The 19,289-nt window shown below is 40.0% G+C and overlaps 1 protein-coding gene across 15 annotated transcripts in view; it reads right to left on the bottom strand.

The window, feature by feature from the left end:
- Positions 1-19,289, bottom strand: part of msi2b (musashi RNA-binding protein 2b) — a 211,990-nt gene that overhangs the window by 144,545 nt on the left and 48,156 nt on the right. For all 15 annotated transcript variants that reach the window (XM_028420833.1, XM_028420827.1, XM_028420830.1 and 12 more), the window contains exon 6: positions 4,744-4,836. In XM_028420833.1, coding sequence (XP_028276634.1) covers positions 4,744-4,836 — 93 coding nt within the window. The remainder of the gene's footprint in view (positions 1-4,743; positions 4,837-19,289) is intronic.

Consider the following 19,289-nt stretch of genomic DNA (forward strand, 5'->3'; position numbering starts at 1 on the left):
ATACCTGTATGTGGGTTGTTTTGTGAGCATAATTGCGTCAAGGTCAAATTTAATTCTGTAATCAAACAGTAACCAAACAGAAATGTGAGATCAATGATTATTCTCGATTTGTATCTTTGCATAATTATTTTTATGCACTCCATACAGACAACGCACAACAAAATACCCGCTGATGCTGTTAATCGTCATCAGGGCTGCTTCTTTTATTGAATACATGAAAAGCTTCAATGTCCCAGGGCAGGTATGCAAAATTAATTCATACGGTCTTTACATGCGGTCACACAGAGTTATTTTTCTGCCATTTACAAAATCTAAGGGCACGCAAAATGTCAGCCATGGTATTAGATTACCAGAGCCCCAGAACAAATTTCATGCACCAACCAAGGAATCTTTTCCTGATGCTTTTATTATTTCAGTCCCTCCTCTCATCTGATTCCTCTCAGCAAAAGAATGAGAGACGTTGGCAGCTAGTTTCTTAGCCAAAGGTGAAACAATACAGAAACAGCATGCAGCAGCTGTAGGCTGGATGAGGACACACTCTGACAATGATTTCTTTTCTGTCAGCTCATTCATCCTTCCAGTGTCCTCCAACAGATGTCATTGCTGCCACAGTTTTTCCTTTTTTAATACAGTATGAGACTCATTTTATTACTCAGTAAATGTCCTATATGTCTACCTTTCCTCCAGAGCCCAGAGGCAGTGAACTAGTTAAGCCCCTCCTCCTCCTCCCACTGAGCTCCACCTCCATGATCTGGCTCTAGACCAGTGGAGCATGAGAACCAGGACTGCCTGGACATAAAGGGGCGATTGTGGCAGCTCAGTGACATGGAAGCAAGTAGCTCTGATGAAACTAAAAGTCAGCTTTGGGCCTGCACAGTAAAGTCCAGCCGATGGACAGGAGTGCAGAAACAGAGTCAGTGAGCTGTGGCTGTTTCAGCTCAGCCAAATAAGGGTGCTATGAGGTGCACTCAAAGCCGATTACAATAAACCAATGAGGAAGCATTAACCACCACAGCTAATTATGCCTTTAACTGCAGGGAGAGCTCTGTTCATGCCTGGGAAGGGCCCTGCTGGTACGTCACATTCAAATTTATAAATGTGCCATCAACCAGTAACCATCTTTAATCAGGTGCTCGCTTCAGTGGAACATTTGGGAAAAGTGGGTTGAGAATAAGAAATGCCAGTGAGAAAAATATATGATGTAGCATACATAATCAAACATTTTTTGAAAAATCAAATTTAACCTTTGTATTATATTAAAACTCTTTTTCAATATTTGCATGTTATGCAGATTTGTACATAAAGTAATTCTCTCAATGACACACACACCTGTTGTTTTTTACCCTTTGACCCTGGGAGAAGCAAGGTGTCAAGAGCATTCAAAAGCATTTAAAGTCCTTATGACTAAGTAGAGCAAAACCAACATGCTGGTTACATAATACTGGCTCATCACACACATGTCAATATTGCATTCATGTTAGCTGATATAGGCCAACGAATAGTTGCTGTTTTTCTGTACAACATACACATGGCTAAAAGGTAATTATGGTCATTTATATATGGTGTCATCACATAGTTTGTCCAGCAGTGGATGCTCCAATTCTTCAGAATAGGCTTAGGACTGTCAGCAGCACATGTAGCAGACTGAGCAGTTAGTGGTGTGGAATTAAGCATCGCCTTCACTGGTTTGTGCAACACATTGTTAAGTCGGTTAATAAACAATATCTAAATATAATATTGTTGATTATAACAATATTGGCATTGGCCCGACTCTAATTTAAACGTAATAACAATCATCATTAAGATGTATAACCCTTCTTTTCTGTTGTTTTTTCTCTTATCAAATTAACTTCACTATTATATTAATTCAGACAGAATTCCATCTATGCCCAACAACACAGCATGCAATATAACCATAGAGTGCTAAAATGTTGGTTATTTTGACAACACTATGCAGGGCAGTAACAAAAACAGTCAGCTGGGGGTGCTTCTACTTGTTATGCAAACCATAAACAAAGGCAAAGGCGGCCTTGGCAAAGGTAAATGCATTAAAACTGCTTGCAAATGACTGTGTATATTGCAAACATAACAACATTATCAGATAAAAAATGGCAACAAAATGTCAAATAGAGAGGCCTACATACCAGAGGAAAAACTAGAATGTGATATCTAAAGGCTAACACTGTCTTTCCTTAAAATTTATAAGTCTGCACAATAGCACATAATCGCACAAACAGCAGACTGATTAATTTGACTTTATTGCAAGACAGAAATAGCAGCAGCCTCCAGTTAAGAGTCCTTGAATATAAAGGGAGGCCAGGCAGTACTGATAAGATTGTCTCATCTGGCTTGCAGGGCTAAAGTGCAGTGTGCTGCCTGAGAAAAAAAAATGGCAAGCAGGATGTGGCTACTATTAGGCAGGTAATGGGATCCATCTGAGATGCATTAGAATCAGTCAAACACAACCACACTTCAGCTCCGTTCAAATGACTGTCACAATCACTTCAAATGCACACCTTTAGCATGTACTGTATGTGACAAAAAAGTGTCTGAGGCTGCGGAGCAGCTCCTCTGAAGTTGTGCCAGGCTCGGGCATGTGCTCTTTTCCTAATGGTGACGGCTGGGAGAGTGGCAGTGAGACTGATGTGCATGAGAGCTGTCAGCCTCTCCCCATAACAAATGCCACATCTCCCCCTGACAGAATGGAGACAGAAGGGAGGGAGTGAGGTGGGAGGGAGGGGAGGTGTAGAGGTTACAGACAGAACCTGTGACCCAATTGTGGCCACACCAGCTGTTTCCCCTTCACTGCCTCCCAACCACCGCCATCTCTGTAGACCACATCCTGCTAATTGGCCTATGCTGCCTAGCATACACACTCACACACACATATATATAGAGAGAGCTTGCAAAATAATATCAGTGAAATGGCTTGTTCCCAGTGAGGAGGAACATTTGCTGGTGCCTTAAGCTGTACTTGTGTGATGATTGATAAGTACTTCAAAACAGACTTCCCAGAAATATAAATGACTAGCTGCCCTGCCACCATGCTGGCTAATGTCCCCCTTGACATGCACAGACAGAAAGACAGACTGATGACTGACTGACAGACTGACACACATACTGCCACCAAGATTCTATGAAGGGGAAACTGAATTAATTGGTTTCTCCTTCTGTGGATAAGTCTTCAGAGTGGTGTGTATGTGGCGATAATGGTAGGTTGCACTGACAGGCAGGTTATTTAATAAATCCTGGGATGTGTAAAGCAGAAAGGGAAGGACACACACAAAACACAGAGGGCCTTCTTTTGCTCTGTATCTTGTCTGCCATAGACCACAATATCTACTCTGATTTTCTTTTTTTTGCTGAAGACACTCAAATCTCCTCATACACACACATGTACACACACACCCCTAATCATGCACCCACATAAATACACTTAATCGCTGACACACTCACGCATGGCAAGAGCAGCACTGCAAACACATCCAAGCATGCACAAGTAGGCTATAAAAGCACACACAGAAACATGCACAAGATCTTGCTCAATCAGTCTGATTTGTTTGTTTCCTCCTAAGCATTTGAAGATTCCTCAAGGAGGAAAAAAACTTTGTATAATCAAGTCAATTATGTCATTCAATCAAGTCGAAAATCATTTCGAGCCCTTTCTCACATCCATTGATTGCAAAGTCGTGCTGTATATTTGCTTGCTGTGTCCTATTGTGCAAATAAGCCATCTTTATTTGGAACGGCAGTCCAGGCCACCGTGAGGTCTTCGCTGACACTTCCACAGAAAAAGAGCAAAACAAAGTCCTTCACCTTGCTCTTTTTCAGTCAAGAATATAACACAGGGCTTAACAGAAGAAAGAGAGCTGGTTGCATATGAGCAACAAAAACAGTTTCTATTAATTTATAACAGCCCCTTTTGTCTCCTTCAGGACATGGTACATTATGTGCCCATGAAAAATCCATCCTCACTAAAATTGTTTAAACTCAAGGTCAAGTGCTGGATGTTACAGGGACTGTATCAGCTGAAGGTGACCTTGACTGATGTGGAATATGACATGAGGGAAATGGATCTCAGCTCAGCGTGAGGAAATTATCTGTGAAATGCTGCCACTGTATAAAAGCCTGTTTGTGTGTGTGCACATGCAGAATGTGTGCGCACGTTCTGAGCATGTCCTTGTATAAAAGTGTGTGCATATAGGCCTCTCACTCACTCAGCTGGGAGTATCGATCATGAGAACAGCATGCAAAAACTACAGCGGCACACAGCCACACAACGGTGCATATGAGTTTATATTTTAATCGGATCGTCAGAGAAAAGATAATTAGTTTTTGTTTTGTTTTTTTTTTCATGAGCGGGGTATTGGTCATGGCAGCTGGTTGTCACTGCTTGTTTGCTTTGTAAGCAAAATGTATGTTGTTGACTAGGCATGGAGGGCTGTGTGTAGCTACTGCCACATATTCAGCTGTTTGCTTGTCACAACAGATATTTATTTGCCTTACTGGGGAAAAAAAGAAGAGCCGAACTGCTGCTGCTGGTTTCTTTAAAGACTTGAAATCACGACTGAAATGTTGAGTATGTGGTCTAAATCACCGTCAGACTGTTCGATTGTGTGAGTGTCAGCTCATCATGTTAACTTTCTTTCTTATCTTAATGATGATAAGATCTAACATGCAAGAGCAAAAACATCTTAGTTATTGTGGCAACACTGTGCAGTGTAGTAATAAAACCAGTCTTACCTTCCCAAACTGTTCAAAATACTGCTTCACGTCTTCCACTACTGTATTGGCTGACAAGCCACCCACAAATATTTTCTTTGTTCTTGTGACCATCTGGAAGGAAAAAGGGCGAAAGGAGAAGATTAGTGACAAGACTTCAAATGCACTGCACAGCACCTTTAATGAGACTCCAAGCTCACTGAGTGAGCAGCACCGTTGGTGGAAGATATAAAGGAGTGGGAACACAGTGTTGCTAAACAGGAATGCATGGATTGACACAATAAAGTGTCACTTTTGTTTTATAGTGTTAGTACCAATCAAGGTCAGAAACACTGAGGGTTTTCAGCAAGGAATAAAAACATAGTAGTTCTGTGAATTTCTTTTACAATGACACTTCAAATGGAAGCTCTAATCAAAACAGACTGTCACAGAATTAAAGACCTCCATTTCATTCTTAAAAGTTTCTGTTTAGCTGTGCAAAAAATAATAACAATAAAAAAAACAACAACAACAGAAATAATTTATGGACTTTCAAAAAACAATTAATGAGTGCTAGGAGATGGAATCAGAGTGCATTAAAGGCTCATTTAGTTTCAAACAGCAAGAATATTAAGGATTATTACCCACAGCATCAAAAAGGGCACAAACATCTGCTGCAGAGTAGATGCTAAATTTAGGAGGATTGTTGCTCACAGTAACAATTCAACACCAGTGGGAGTGTAAACTCTGTCGGGAACTTGAGCCTTTTTTTTTCGCACAAAATGCTGCACCAATTAAAAATTTACCAATTAATTGAAAAGGTATTTATGGAGCAACATTTTCAAACAGAACTCAAATTAATCTCAACACTGCAGACCTGTAAAACATCCGGTCAGTACAGCCCTTAACATTTAGCCTGTGTTATTAAGAGGTGTCTTTTATTTAGAAGCAGCATTTCTACAAATGGGTGGGCGTCACTTCCTGATTAGTCATATCAGTGACTACCTACCCTTCCCTGATTCGTCATGTCCCTCTCATGTGACCTTAGGAAAACAAAGATACCATCCTACTACTGTATATCTGACAACCGGTAGTCATTTTTCAACATGGACCCTGAGAGATGTGGCTAACCTTGTTTTTTTATGCTAGCAGCCTAGAAACACAGACAAACTACTATTCAAACAATTTGTGATAATACCCAAAAGATCATTACTGAAACAGTGCTCAAACATCTGGACTGAAATCATAACAGATTAAAATGTATTAGTATGAATATACTGGTCAGGGAACACAAACAAAAACACAACAAGTTCAGGATTTGTTATGTTTTCCCCTAAAACAGAATGATTACTGTCTCATACAAAGCACTGAATCTATGTAAGTATGCACTGATATGATGAGATATACAATGAGTTGTGATGTTCTGCTCTCTAATCTTACTGACAAACAACAAAAAAAGGAGCCAGAAAAGGCAGCACAGGAAGTCACAGCTCTGATCTCCCTCGACTCGCCTGAATCAAACAAAAAATAAATGATGAGGGCAGGATAAACACACTCTAGAGATTCCCAGCAAACAATCAAGCTGGCTGAAAGAGTCTACCTTGATCAAAATGCTGACTGAAACACTTTCGATCTATGAAAGAGGCTTAACACAGAGAAAAAAGAAGCAGCGTTCAGCTAGAGCTGAAGTAACCATCTGTCAAGTGCTTTCCAGGTGCACACAGTCTCTCAGGCACATAGCCTGCACATATGCACACAGCCTCCCACACATGGGCCCTCTCGTACAGTGTGCCTTCTTTATCATTTCTGCTTATGTTATTTTTAATGTTTGTTTTCATTATATTATGTTGTTATTATAAAACTCAACTGATCGAATAAAAGGAACATTTTTCAGAACAAAAACTCGTTTAACTGTTAAAGAGTGCACTCAGCATGTACTGTGATTCAAGGCTGGAGGTGCTGGCGACATGATCAAATAATCACAAAAAAGTAACCACAAGGGATAGCGCACACTCAACCAGTAAAAATATAATGAAGGATGTTTTACACTGAGAACGCTTCATCAGCTTCATGAGAATGTGTAATGGGCCAAAGGCTTAAATATGCAAACACAGCTTGTGTAGTAATTAGCAACGGCATACAGGTGTCTAAATAGGCTCGACCCTCTCAGACAATCAATATACAGTAGGTGCAAACATCAGTGCACACTAAAGAAATCAAGTTTGTGAAATATTTTGGTAGTCACAAAGGATACCATTTTCAAATAGGTAATTTTTGTTCCATCCAAATTTTACATGCTAACAAACAATGTAATCCTAAAGCACACCTTAGGCTACGAAGAGAACAGCTTGGAAGAAAGAAGCGGAGTCTGACAAGCTAAATCCTTCGCATCACAGTGTATAGAAAAATAAACTAGTTCCTGCTCTGTAAAATGAATTATAGGCTCTCAGTGAAGTTTATTGCAATAATAATTCTTTTCCCCTACTCTGGTGGACATGTAAAATATCAGCTGGCTAAAATTAGGGTTATACACTGGCTGAGACCCAGCAGCTGCATCATCCTCTACACCCCTCCTCCGCCCAACATCATGCCTCAGGCCTCAGGGGTTATCAGCCTTGGATGCTGCCGTCGGCAACCCCAAGCCAGACAGCTGCTGATAAACTGGCTGTGCGAGTATTTATCAACATCACTCACTTTTATCATAGCCAATCTAGGTAAAAAGAAAAAAAAAGAAAAAAATAAGCAAGTCAATGTTCATCTCCGCTTGCCTCTCCACATCAGCTGTTGTCCTGCTTCCCTCCTGGGCCACCCATTCCCTGGTCATATTTCAGCCTTGTTCCATCAGGCTGCAACCAGTCAAGTTCTCAGCCTCGTCCTTATACTTTGACATGTGTGCCCAATAGCTGATGGAATTGCTTGAATCCTGGTACAACACAATCACCTTCTTTATTTTTCTGCCTGTGGTGACAACAGACTTTAAGCCTCCCAGCTCTAGCGTTGCAAGAAACAGGGAAGTCTTTGGAATGCATTTAAGCACAAATTGGAACGTAGCCAATATAAAATATGTATGAATGTGATGCATTTTCTCTGATAATACACAAATTACTGTATAATTTGTGCACATATAGAATAATCATTCAAACAATGCAGATGTAGGTTGAAAACGTAGTTTGTAGGCTAGTCAACAAAACCAAACTAGTGTCAGGAGTCAACCTGCAATTCAATGAATGAAACATAATTGGAGGACAAAATGGTGGTCAGCCTAACCCTGACTTATAAACACCTTTTGATACAAAGATGATCTCAGCATTGAGAATTATTGATTCATATAAAGCTAAAATGGGTTACAATGTAATCCAAAAGAGTTCAGTCAGACAGAATTTACACAACATGGCATTAGCTTTTCTTCCTGAGCGAATGAACCGTCATGAAGCTAATGTTTTTAGCTGTGCAGTAACAGGAGCAGGTGTGGACAGAAATATTTCTTGGCGCACTGTATCTCTGACGTAAATACAAGCAATAAAATTGCAGCTACATCATGTCTCCCTCTGTTCAAATAGAGCTTTGCTATTTTAGAACTCAGACCTAACCAAACAGTACAATGACTTCAACAGAGCTGCTAACACGTTATCCCTGGAACACACACAATTCCACCTGAATGTTGCAAAGACTTGATCAACCATAGGAAAAATAATACGTAAATTCAAGGTTTCACTTAGCCTTAAGCTTTTGGCATCGATTTGAGACTCAGGAAGCAAATGTTATTAATGATCATTTCATGTTTTTGGAAGTTTGAAGGCAACAAGGAAATATTAGTTCTTTACAATTAAAACACTACTGTGCTAAAAAAATATGTATCTAGTGCAATCATTCCCACTTGATTGCACGAATGACTTAGAAATTGCATTTAATTTGACACAGAATTTTACATGCGAAGAAAGCATTTTCTTCCTTTTACCAAATCACATGCTATGTAGTAATAACCACTGGGGAACAGAAAATTCCCTACACCGCATTTACAGCCACATTAGTTCTGATCGTTTGGGTCTGCAGTATTTTAAAAAGTCCTTTTTAACAACATTTCCATTCAAGCTGACAGTTTTAAAAATGGACCACTTTTCAACCCAGTTTCCTTTAACCCAATTTTTCAAGCATTCAGTTATTTTTGCTCACCCCTAAGAGACAGTAAGGAGAGTTATCAGTGTGCATGAGAAAGTCTGTGCTTGCCTACACATGAGTGTGTTTCTAACATCTTGAGTGTGCGAGGCTGTGCGTGTGAATGGTTACAACAATTACTGCCCCGGTGCATTTATCAAGGTAATAGAAGTTATGCGGCAGATACATACAGAGAGAGACAAAAATGTAAAAAGCTTCTGGTGCACTCTTATCAACACCTGTTAGCAGTTTTTAACAATGCCGACAGAACAAAATGACTACCCATATTCCTCTAAGAATACCATGACCTTTTTTATGAGGTCACCAAGAAAAAGCTACGGAAGCTATCTCATGGTGCCTGTCACTTCAGTAATGAGGACTAAGCTCAAAACCATTTTAATATTTTCAGGAGTTGCAAGAAAAAAAAGGCTTGGTTTAATTTTTGAGATTCTTTATAAAAAGCCATAATGCCACCTGAAGCAGCTTTTATTAAAATACAACACAAATGGACAACATCCATTTTTATTTCTGAACTCCGCATTAGGAATTCTAACAAACGTAAATGGGTGCACTGCGACAGAGTGAGCATTCAAGTCAAAGACAGTATTGCTTTAAGAGTTGGTACTGATATTTCACGGTTATCAAATCACAGGGAGTCATCACAATGGATGGAAAAATGTATAGCTATAGATAGCTCATAATTCCTTTCATCATTTGGACAAAGAGATTTACATGCTGCAGTAATGGAGGCGCAGCAGGTGTAACAGAATGGGACAGCACAGTGCAGGCAAGTTTATATGAGGTGCTGCAGCCTCCCTAAGGTCACAGTTACCATAATGGTTAACATGCGACTGTAAGATTGCACTAGAGACTGACAATATAGCCTCAAACAGTTTCCATTTATTGTTGCAGGTTGTTTTCTTTCCCCTTGCCAGACAGCTAGACTCTCACAAGATTCAGGGATCATAACATCATTAATTTCTCCATGCAATAGTGGCTCAGGCACAGCATTAACCATTCAAACGTTCGATGATGGCAACAAAAAGTAATGCGATGTTGATGTCGGCCTGTGATAAATAACTGGTTTATCCAATCAAGCTATATTTGTTTAAAGTGCCTGATCTGTTCCAAACCAACAGCCTTAGGTTTTTAACCTTTAAAGTACAACTTCGAAAATGACTGACTGAAATGTTGCAATTCTCTAAGTAAAGACAGTTATCTGATCCAGTTAGTCATCTTTTTCCACACCTAATTTGAAAAAAAAATCTGTTTCGTAAAATGTGGTGTAAGTGAGACACAAAGGTACAACACAATATGCACAAACCCTAAATGCTATGCTAAACACAGAGAGGCAGTTTAACACACTAACAAAGCACACACCCTCCAAGCAACAAAACAGACTTGGGACATATCTTTTAAAACCACTGCATACAAAGTCACTCTAGAACTGGCACTTTCACTTTGATGACATGTATAATAACTTCTCTTCCTTTCCTCAGTGAATGCGAACAACGCACCCCTTTGCAAATCCTTTGTAATATTGTACTCCTGTATAAGTATGCACTATAAAAGTGGGGGGTTGCTGTGAGTGTTGGGGAATTTGAAATAGATAAGCCTGTAGCTAATATTGCATGCTTCAATATTATTGTTATTTGTGGAAAATGTAAGACTTCTACCTGTGGCAGCAAACAAATTTCAAAGAGCTGTTGCACCTATAAAAAGCCATTCGTGTTTTAAACATGCAAGCAGAACAAAGTATAGGAAGGCGAAGCGTGGATGTTATTAACTCACAAAGTAGGAGAAGATTAATATAGTGCAGAACTGTACAGAAAAAATAGACAAGAGGCTGGAAGAATATAAAAATGTTATTTTTGTTTAGCGATACAACTCAAGGTCTGATGTTCTTAAATATTTGCCTTTTCAAATTCCATGTAAAGAGGCATGGCAATGAGTGGTGGCAGACAGGTAATAGTTTTACTGGAAAACTGTAAGCTTTTTTACTGTAAGCTGATACCTCTTATGATGAGTGGAGCGGGGAGGGAGGAAATATTTATTCTTAGATTACAGATCAATGTCCTCACCTTTCTCAATCCCATTTTACATGTCCTTCAGCTCTTGGTGTGAGAACAAGATGAAGGCTATGAAAGCTGTTTTCACACTTGGTCAATTCCAATTCAAAAACATCCAAAGACACACATCTAATGACTTATGTACTGCGGATTCTTAGCATTCATGGGGAATAGCATTGAAGCTTATTGGAGATACTGGACGTGGCTATCCAGTATCTCCAATAAGCTTCAATGCTTTTGCTCTATATTCCTTCAGGATTCCTTCACTAACACGTTTTAGCTAAACTGTGAACAGCTGCTTGTGTTATGACAAAATTAGTATTTTACATGCTAAAGAGTTATTGATTCCCCAATCTGTGAATTTATATATATATATATATATATATATATATATATATATATATATATATATATATATATATATATATAGCTAAAACGTGTTAGTGAAGGAATCCGGAGGTAATATAGAGCAAAAGCATTGAAGCTTATAGATACTTTATTGGAGATACTGGACATGGCTATCCAGTATCTCCAATAAGCTTCAGTGCTATTCCCCATGAATGTATGGGGAATAGCATATATTACACATTTGTAGCATGTTGATACCTCTGTGTAGCTTTAATATTAATGTATATATTTTCCTTCAATGGCCACTTAGTGGCTCTGGATTGATAGAACCTGAAAAATTCAATCTTAGAAGTCCTAAAAGCTTTTTAAAAATTATATAACAGCCTACTTAATGAGTAGCTATTACTGCCCGCTTCAATCATATCACACTGGCCTGGAGCTGCTATGACCCACTAAAAGTCAAGAAAAACACATATTTAAAATATGAGGGCTCAGAGGGAACAGAAAGGTAAGAAAAATGCTGAGAATAACATCTTGTTGCATTGCTACCCATCTTGTGCTGCGCAAATGAACAAAGAGCTGCAGTAAAGTAACTTCATGTGTCTTCTAACATCTTCACTCGCTGGTTCTGGTCCGAGCATGGTCTCTCACCTACTTGTGTGTGCGGTAAAAAAAAAAAAACAGTGCCGCAGATTTTACACTTGCTTTTCCCAGATGTAAAATTTCAGACGCAATTTCCTCTACCGCCGTGGTCAGTCTGCAGTGATGAATCAGGGGCAGCAGCTATTTGCATAAATTTCCATTCTGTTCTCCCATATGTTGCTCCTCTGAGTAGAAGCCTTTTAAAACACATATTTTATGAGACGAAGCGTGCCTTTTTTGTTCCATTTTACCTGTGCAAATACCAAGCTGTACTCCTTACTAAAAATAATGTGGTCTTCATACAAGTTCTGCTTATGTGATCCAGAGATCATAGTAAATTCATATATGCGTTATCTGTGTTATATGTTTACTGTAACTATAAATTTGGTTGCTGGTTAAGATATACCTTTATATACCTTTGTTTGCCAGTTTGTCATTACTATGCAAGCATAAAAATAATAATAATAAAGCATAAAAATACAGAATTCTATGATTTTTACATTTTGTCTTCAAATCCTTAAAATATCCTTCTTAGTATTCAGAAAATCAAGGACCACTTTTGCAAGATTAATATGTGCATACTTGATATAAAATTACCAAAAAAAGCACAACAAAGATGAACAAACAGCATTTAGTCTGACATTCCCAATCACTGTTCACATCCGAGGGTTTAAAAAATATGAATTGTTGTAAAATGTCTCAAGAAGCATAAACAGCTGTAATTTGCAAATATAAATATATTTGCTATAGTTTACCAGGATTGAAATGTCAATAATCGCTGAGTAAGTGATACAGACCTTTTGATTCTGTCATGCTCTTCCTGATTAACTCATTGACTGCAAATTTGGTGTCAGTGGATTTCTCAGTTACCACCCACCCTTTCTCGGACACACACACAACTCACATGCACATCATTCTCCGAGCCAGTTCTCAGGCAGGTCGCTGAGATCACACATCCAGCTATGATTACAAGGTGTAAGCCTTTATCATGGCCCTCACCTCTCACACACACAGGCTCACAAACAGCTGTAAACACAGGGCCCCAGACAAGGAGGAAGCAGACAGGGGATTTGGATGTCATTTCTCATACCTAAAAATAATGGGACAGATAGAAAAAAAAGCCATCGCACTTTGTTGTATAAGCCACAATTGTTATCGTTCTAGCAAGAGGATATAATTACTGGCATTCAGATCCCGACTGTGGCCTCGTTCGTAAGCAACCAGAAAGCACCAGAGAGCATCTGTCAATGCAACGTAGTATGATCAAAGGCCTAGACACTGTGCAGGCACGGTGCGCACACACTCAGAAACACGCGCGCAAATACAGGGAAAACATGGCCAGTCCAGGTAAACACTGCCTCTGCTCATTTGCATCACTAGAGCTGACTCACAAAGAGAAAACACAGCCAATAAACAACAAACAACAGCACTATCACTTTTGCTTTAGAGGGCATTCAGCACAAGATAGAAAACAGAAGGAGAGCACAAGGCAGTAAAGCAGGATTAGATCATCAGCGAGACAAAAAGAGGAAGCTGAGTGATTAGCAGCAGCAGAGTCTTTGTCCAACTGTAAGTCAAGGATGAGGGGCACTGTCTGGTAAGGTTCTACACCCCTACACGCCCTTTTAAAAAGTGGTCCAATCTCAGCTCTAGTGTGCATAAATAGATCTGTAATTGCTTATTACAATACAATTAGGGCAAAGGAGATGAGAGAAGGAAAGATGCTTAGTGCAAATGTGGAGTGACAGGCCCAAGCACCCAGGCCCAGGATTACAGTAGCCATTTGCACATGGACAGAAAATGAGAGCGATAAGAGAGAGACAAAGAGGGAGAAACAGAAAGAGAGGGAGACAGGAAGAAGGAGTTGGGGGTGGGGAAGGGCTGTCAAGCACAGGGCAGAAGCTAATGACAACTCTGGCTTCAACTTGCACAGACGTCTTTGAAGCCTGGCTCTGATCAGAGCTGTGATTGCCACCGCTGCAGGGCCACCACTCCTATATTAACCTACACTAACAGCTATTCAGTGAAAGTCACAGGCCCTTTCAAAACCCAACTTCTGCTGGAGCTGGCCATCTGTGGAACAGCCCTGTGAGACATCTAAGATGTGAGTAAAGGACACGCATGTAAGGGACAATGTTTGCATATGGCCTTGCTATAACAGTGACGGTCAATCTGGACATGGGGCCGGATAGAGCTGATTAGCTGCACTTCCCTCCTCGACCCACTACAGTTATGAAGATTGATAGAAGCAGCTTAGAGCTGATTATAGGGCCCTGGAGATGCATGGGCCCATACCCAAACAGCACATTCACACTGCATCCACAATGAGCACAGCATGGGATCGCTAGGCACGGGCCAGGCATTAAGCAAACGTTATAGCAATAAGAGGCAAATAAGAGAAATGGACAATGCCAGAAGTGCTCTTAAGAGCTTTTCCAAAATATGAATATTATGCTAATTAGATGTTGCTTGTGGCCAAATCTGGGACGTTTGTGGGAGCACGTTATGAACATTTGACAAATTTTCTAGACAATATATTGTGAACATGACTGGATATCCAAAACTCACTCCAGGGTTATGAGACACAGCATGCCTTTCTCTAGCTGCAGATTTATTTAGCATGCAGAAAACTGAAATTAATCTCATTTTAACATTAGCAAGGCATGCTTTGAAATACAAAGCAATAACACTGATATACTCCATAATACTCTTAAAAATAAAAACAACCTGGTTGCTTCTTATGTCCAGGCAAATGGAGGGTAATCTACTTAAATGTCTTAAAGTCTGATTTAAAATGTAAATGAACTAATATGTGGTGATTTGCTTTGTTTATATTGTGTACTTACACACGTTTTACTGACTGAGACTGAGACCTTGGACTTATATGCAGGAAATTGCAAACAAAAGTGGTTTCACAGATTACAGTGATATAATGCAAACACTTACACTTGTTTTAAACCTTTGCATCAAATGTATAATTATACAGGCTAGACATAGGGGGGGGGTCGACCTGAGTGAGTAAACCCACTGACCTTTTAAACCCTCTGCAGTTGGCTATGCAGTTCTCAGGCAATGGTAGACTCACTAACATAGTTTTGTTGTCTGTTCAGTCCAGCAGGGCACATGGAGGACTCAGGACCCTGCAGTTGCTACATTTGTGGTTGGGCTCTGTTATTTGAACTATGGTGCCTCCAAATCTACTTTGGGTCTCTGCTGCCCCCTCCCTGTCTCAGAACATGCACCAGGTTAAGGGACAGCAAGCCTTCTAACATAAGAAAAGCCAGCTTCAATTTGTTTAATTTGCAAGTTTCACACAAACATTCAGAGGAACATATACACTTGCCATTTTGGGACTTCTCTCTCTCTTTCTCTCTCTGGTGGATATTGGTGTCTTATTGTCGATGTGTTAGATCTGAGTCTTTATCCTGCAGGAGATTCAGCTTCTCCTCTAGTCTCTCTCTATCCCATGTGTTCATGTTGTTCTTTTCTCGCTCCCTTCTGTGTGTTTGTTTCCCTCTCCTAGAAGTGTGAATTGTGTACTTATGTTTTGCCTCTAGTGCATTTGTGTGGTTTGTGCACTTTTTCCAGGCTTTTACGCTGGCAGGAAGGTCACACAGCTCTTAGTCCTGTGTGTGTGGGAACACCTGGAAGTTTCCTCCCATATCATATTCTTTTATATATACCTATCCTGATATTATGCTTACAGACGCTCTAAGGATAAAGGGTTTATATGCCCTATGAACACTTGTGTATTAAATGGCTAAATAGCATTATGAAATCACAAATGTGAAAACTAACAAAATGAGTTGGTAATCATAAGGCAGCACCTCTCTGTGGCTCTGCAAAAGAAAGTTTTTCTCTACAGTAAATAATCTCTCCTGCTGCAGCTCCGTTGAGTGGCAGCCTTTTCAATAAGTTGATGTTCTCTTCCATGACCCTTGACATCAATACCAAATGTTAATTTTTGAAACAAGACCCCTGTCTTAGTGCTGACAGTAAGCACTGGAGGGAGAAAACAAATGGGATTTTAACTTTCAATTACAATAATGGCTTTTTGTGACAGGCCCTCGATGCACCTTATCCCCTACCCCCACCCGGGTAACTGCCTATCTCTATCTCTCCCTCTCATACGCACACACTAAAACACAAATTGTAGGAAAACAATGTGGTTAATCACAGTGGAACCTTCTATCTCTGGAAATATGGCCATGTGAGTGACGTGATAACAGAGGAAGGCGAGGAGATAACTGGGAGAAGCCACATAAAGGCAGGAATATCCTCTGTGTTGTTAGCATCAGGATCTCTGTATCTGTAATCCTCCTCTCATCACAATAACTTCATACTTAATAAACACATTTTACTTTATGCTACATCTTCATTATTTTTTTTAAGTAACAACCCACTTGAACATTGCAATTAAAGGCCATGCAATTGTGCATCAGCGGTAGACAGAAGAAATCAGAGGTATAAACAAAAAAGCCAGATGACAAATTTATGTAGATGAACCAAGTTTCATGACTTTTTCCAATGGGTATCACTGATCAACAACAACAAACTATAAACACAGCACTTTGTTCAGTCTTGAATACAGGACTATGTGAGGGAAATTTAATTAATATTAGAGCTGAAAGGATTAGATGATTAATCTAGTAGTCAATGAGTTATTATTTTCATGATTGATTAATCATTTGAGTTACTTTTGTCTTCTTTTCTTTCCCACTACCAGCTCAGAAAAGAGGACAAAACAAGCAATCAGTCACCTTTGCCTCCGGGAAACTGTGACGGGCATTTTTCTATTGCCTATCATTTTATAGACAGAACAATAGACTTAATATATTCACTTAATATAAAAATAAGAATTGGCAAATTAATCAATAATGAAAATAATTGTTTGTTGCAGCCTTATTAATTAATTATGCAATCATGTAAATGGTTTTTCACGCTGACACTAGCAACAGCGTTGTAGAAACAGCAAGTTTGTTAATCAAAAGCAAACTCCAGGCAACTACCGGGTTCATGGAAACACAATTCAATGTACTACAAAGTTAATTAAATGGGTCACTAAGCTCCAAAAATACACTGTAAGTGTGCATCATTTGGCATGGCTACCAAGGTCATCTGGCATTCAGCACCTTCGCAAATATGAATTCAACTAGCTGGTACCAGCAACTTGGATGTTATACATTTAAGCCTTTTACCGTTCAGCTCCAGGACAAGGATGTCAGTTCTCCCGTGGGAAGAAGCCAGAGAGGACTCTCTACCCTATTAAAAAGTCAGCACACCGTGTGGTCTGCTCTTTGTGTCATAGGAAATGCAGTGAGCTGCTGTAGCTGAGGTGACTTTAATCTGTCACTTTTTATGGCAATCACAGTTGGTAGTTCCTGCTTATTATATCTATTTTTCAGGTATTTGGGTTGTGTTTTTCATTGTAAAGCACAATAATATTAAATTTACATACCTTATACTTAAATGACATTTAGCATATAGCGAGCAAATACAGACCAAAGCACCTTATGACAATCTAAACTTAAAATCAGTCAATTATAATGATCTGCTTAGTTCAATTTAAAAAAAAAAAATACATTAGCACATATTGTGCCCACTAATATAGCCAATTCTGATAGATGTAGTAGAGTTGCATTCAGTAACGTCTATATCTCAAGGCTCATTCTAATCAATATTTAACAAATATTAAACTTGCCTAATAAAAAAAGATACACATGAGGGTGAATCATCATCCAAACCTTGCACTGCAGTCAGTTAATACATTAAAAATATATTTCTTTTATTTGCCATCAGGCAGCGTTGTTGGACAACCAGCCGCACTTCCACCACTGTATTACAGTGTTGTGCTGTGTCAATACATTTTTGACACAGTGTTTTAGTCACCCCAGACAATGGTTGTGGTCCACTTAATTAATGTAATTAATGTTCATCATGGTGAGTGTTTGCTGAACGACTTCTAAACCCCTAGCCTCTCGGCACCTCTCAGGAAGGGAATTGGGCGAGCATGAAGCACTTGAGTTTTTTTGTCATGCTTCACAGGAACCTAGAAATGAGTGGAATAATTCTCAGCTCTTAAGCATGCTCAGAAGAGCTCAGCAGCACGGCTCAACTAAGTCATTCTTCATGGCGTGGATCGCTCGCAGGCAATCCTGACCAGCCAGCGTCAAGTTACGTGGACACACATCCACTCAGCCCACAATACACCATCGTTTAGTAGCAGGTGATGCATGGCAGAGCAAGCACAATGATCCTGACTAGATGTCATGTAAAGGGGGACTTTTTACACTCTGTCGCACTGTGCCTGTCTCTGTGTGACAATGCTGCAGTCCCTTGTACTGTCCTTGATGCACCTAGGTAGCGCTGTCTGGTGGTGAGTAGAGTAAAGCAGGAAAAAAAGAGGAAGAAATAGAAAAAAGGCCAGGAGGAAGAGGAGAAGAGAGTAAAATCTTACTTTGTGTGGTATAAGATATTTTGTTCTCTCATCTCTGGAATTATATAAACTGCTTGTGGCTAGTGGAGGCCTCAGCTGCGGTGAAAATGGGCCCCAACTGCCTCACTCCCTAACAATCTACTCCACATCTCCAAATCTCTGCCCCTGAGCGGTGGCAGAAGCAAACAAAACCTCCTGCTCTCCACTCTTTGTCTGTATTTCATTTCCTCTGAGGAAGAGGACTCTCTTAAAATATTCAGCCACTTTAAAGTGGCACGTCACACTGACCAGGCTATTTTCTTTGATGAGCTCTAGCCCTAATCCTTCAATGATACATCTTCCAACACCATCACTCAAGTGAGGTACCCTACAGAATAGTTATAGGTTGGAGAACCTGTGGAAAAAAAATGGAATTGCAGGGTTTCCAAGCAGCTCTTACACAGGCGTATAAATGGAGCTGTATGACACTATGGTCAAATGGATTTCTGCACACAGTCCACACACAACGTTGAAGTGCTGCTGGGCCGCAATCTCAGCCCCAAGCCTTGGCTCGGCCCACCTGCCCCACCTACAGATTAATTCACTCTCCAGCTAAAGCTGGGTAGTGGGCCTGACCCCCACAGCTCTGGCCGTCAGTTACTGCTGACCTCCAGCAAGGTGCCAATGAAACATGTCCATTGAGTGGTGAGCAGAACAAACTACCTCACCTGGCTCCCGCTGACAGCTCCGCGTTTTAAAGAGCGGTAACGGATCTGCACAGGTCCACGGCTGCCCAGCTAGCCCACCTTGCCTCTGGCCTGAGCAAAGCAGTGCAGAAAAAGTCTGCACTGAGAAGAGGGGTAATTTTGGAGTGATGACACTTTTACATGTAATTTAATGATTCCACTGTAATATGACATTTGTATGAGCGATATTTTAGTAAAAACAGCACTTGTATG

This window comes from Parambassis ranga, chromosome 14 (genome assembly GCF_900634625.1).
Source record: "Parambassis ranga chromosome 14, fParRan2.1, whole genome shotgun sequence".
Taxonomy (NCBI): domain Eukaryota; kingdom Metazoa; phylum Chordata; class Actinopteri; family Ambassidae; genus Parambassis; species Parambassis ranga.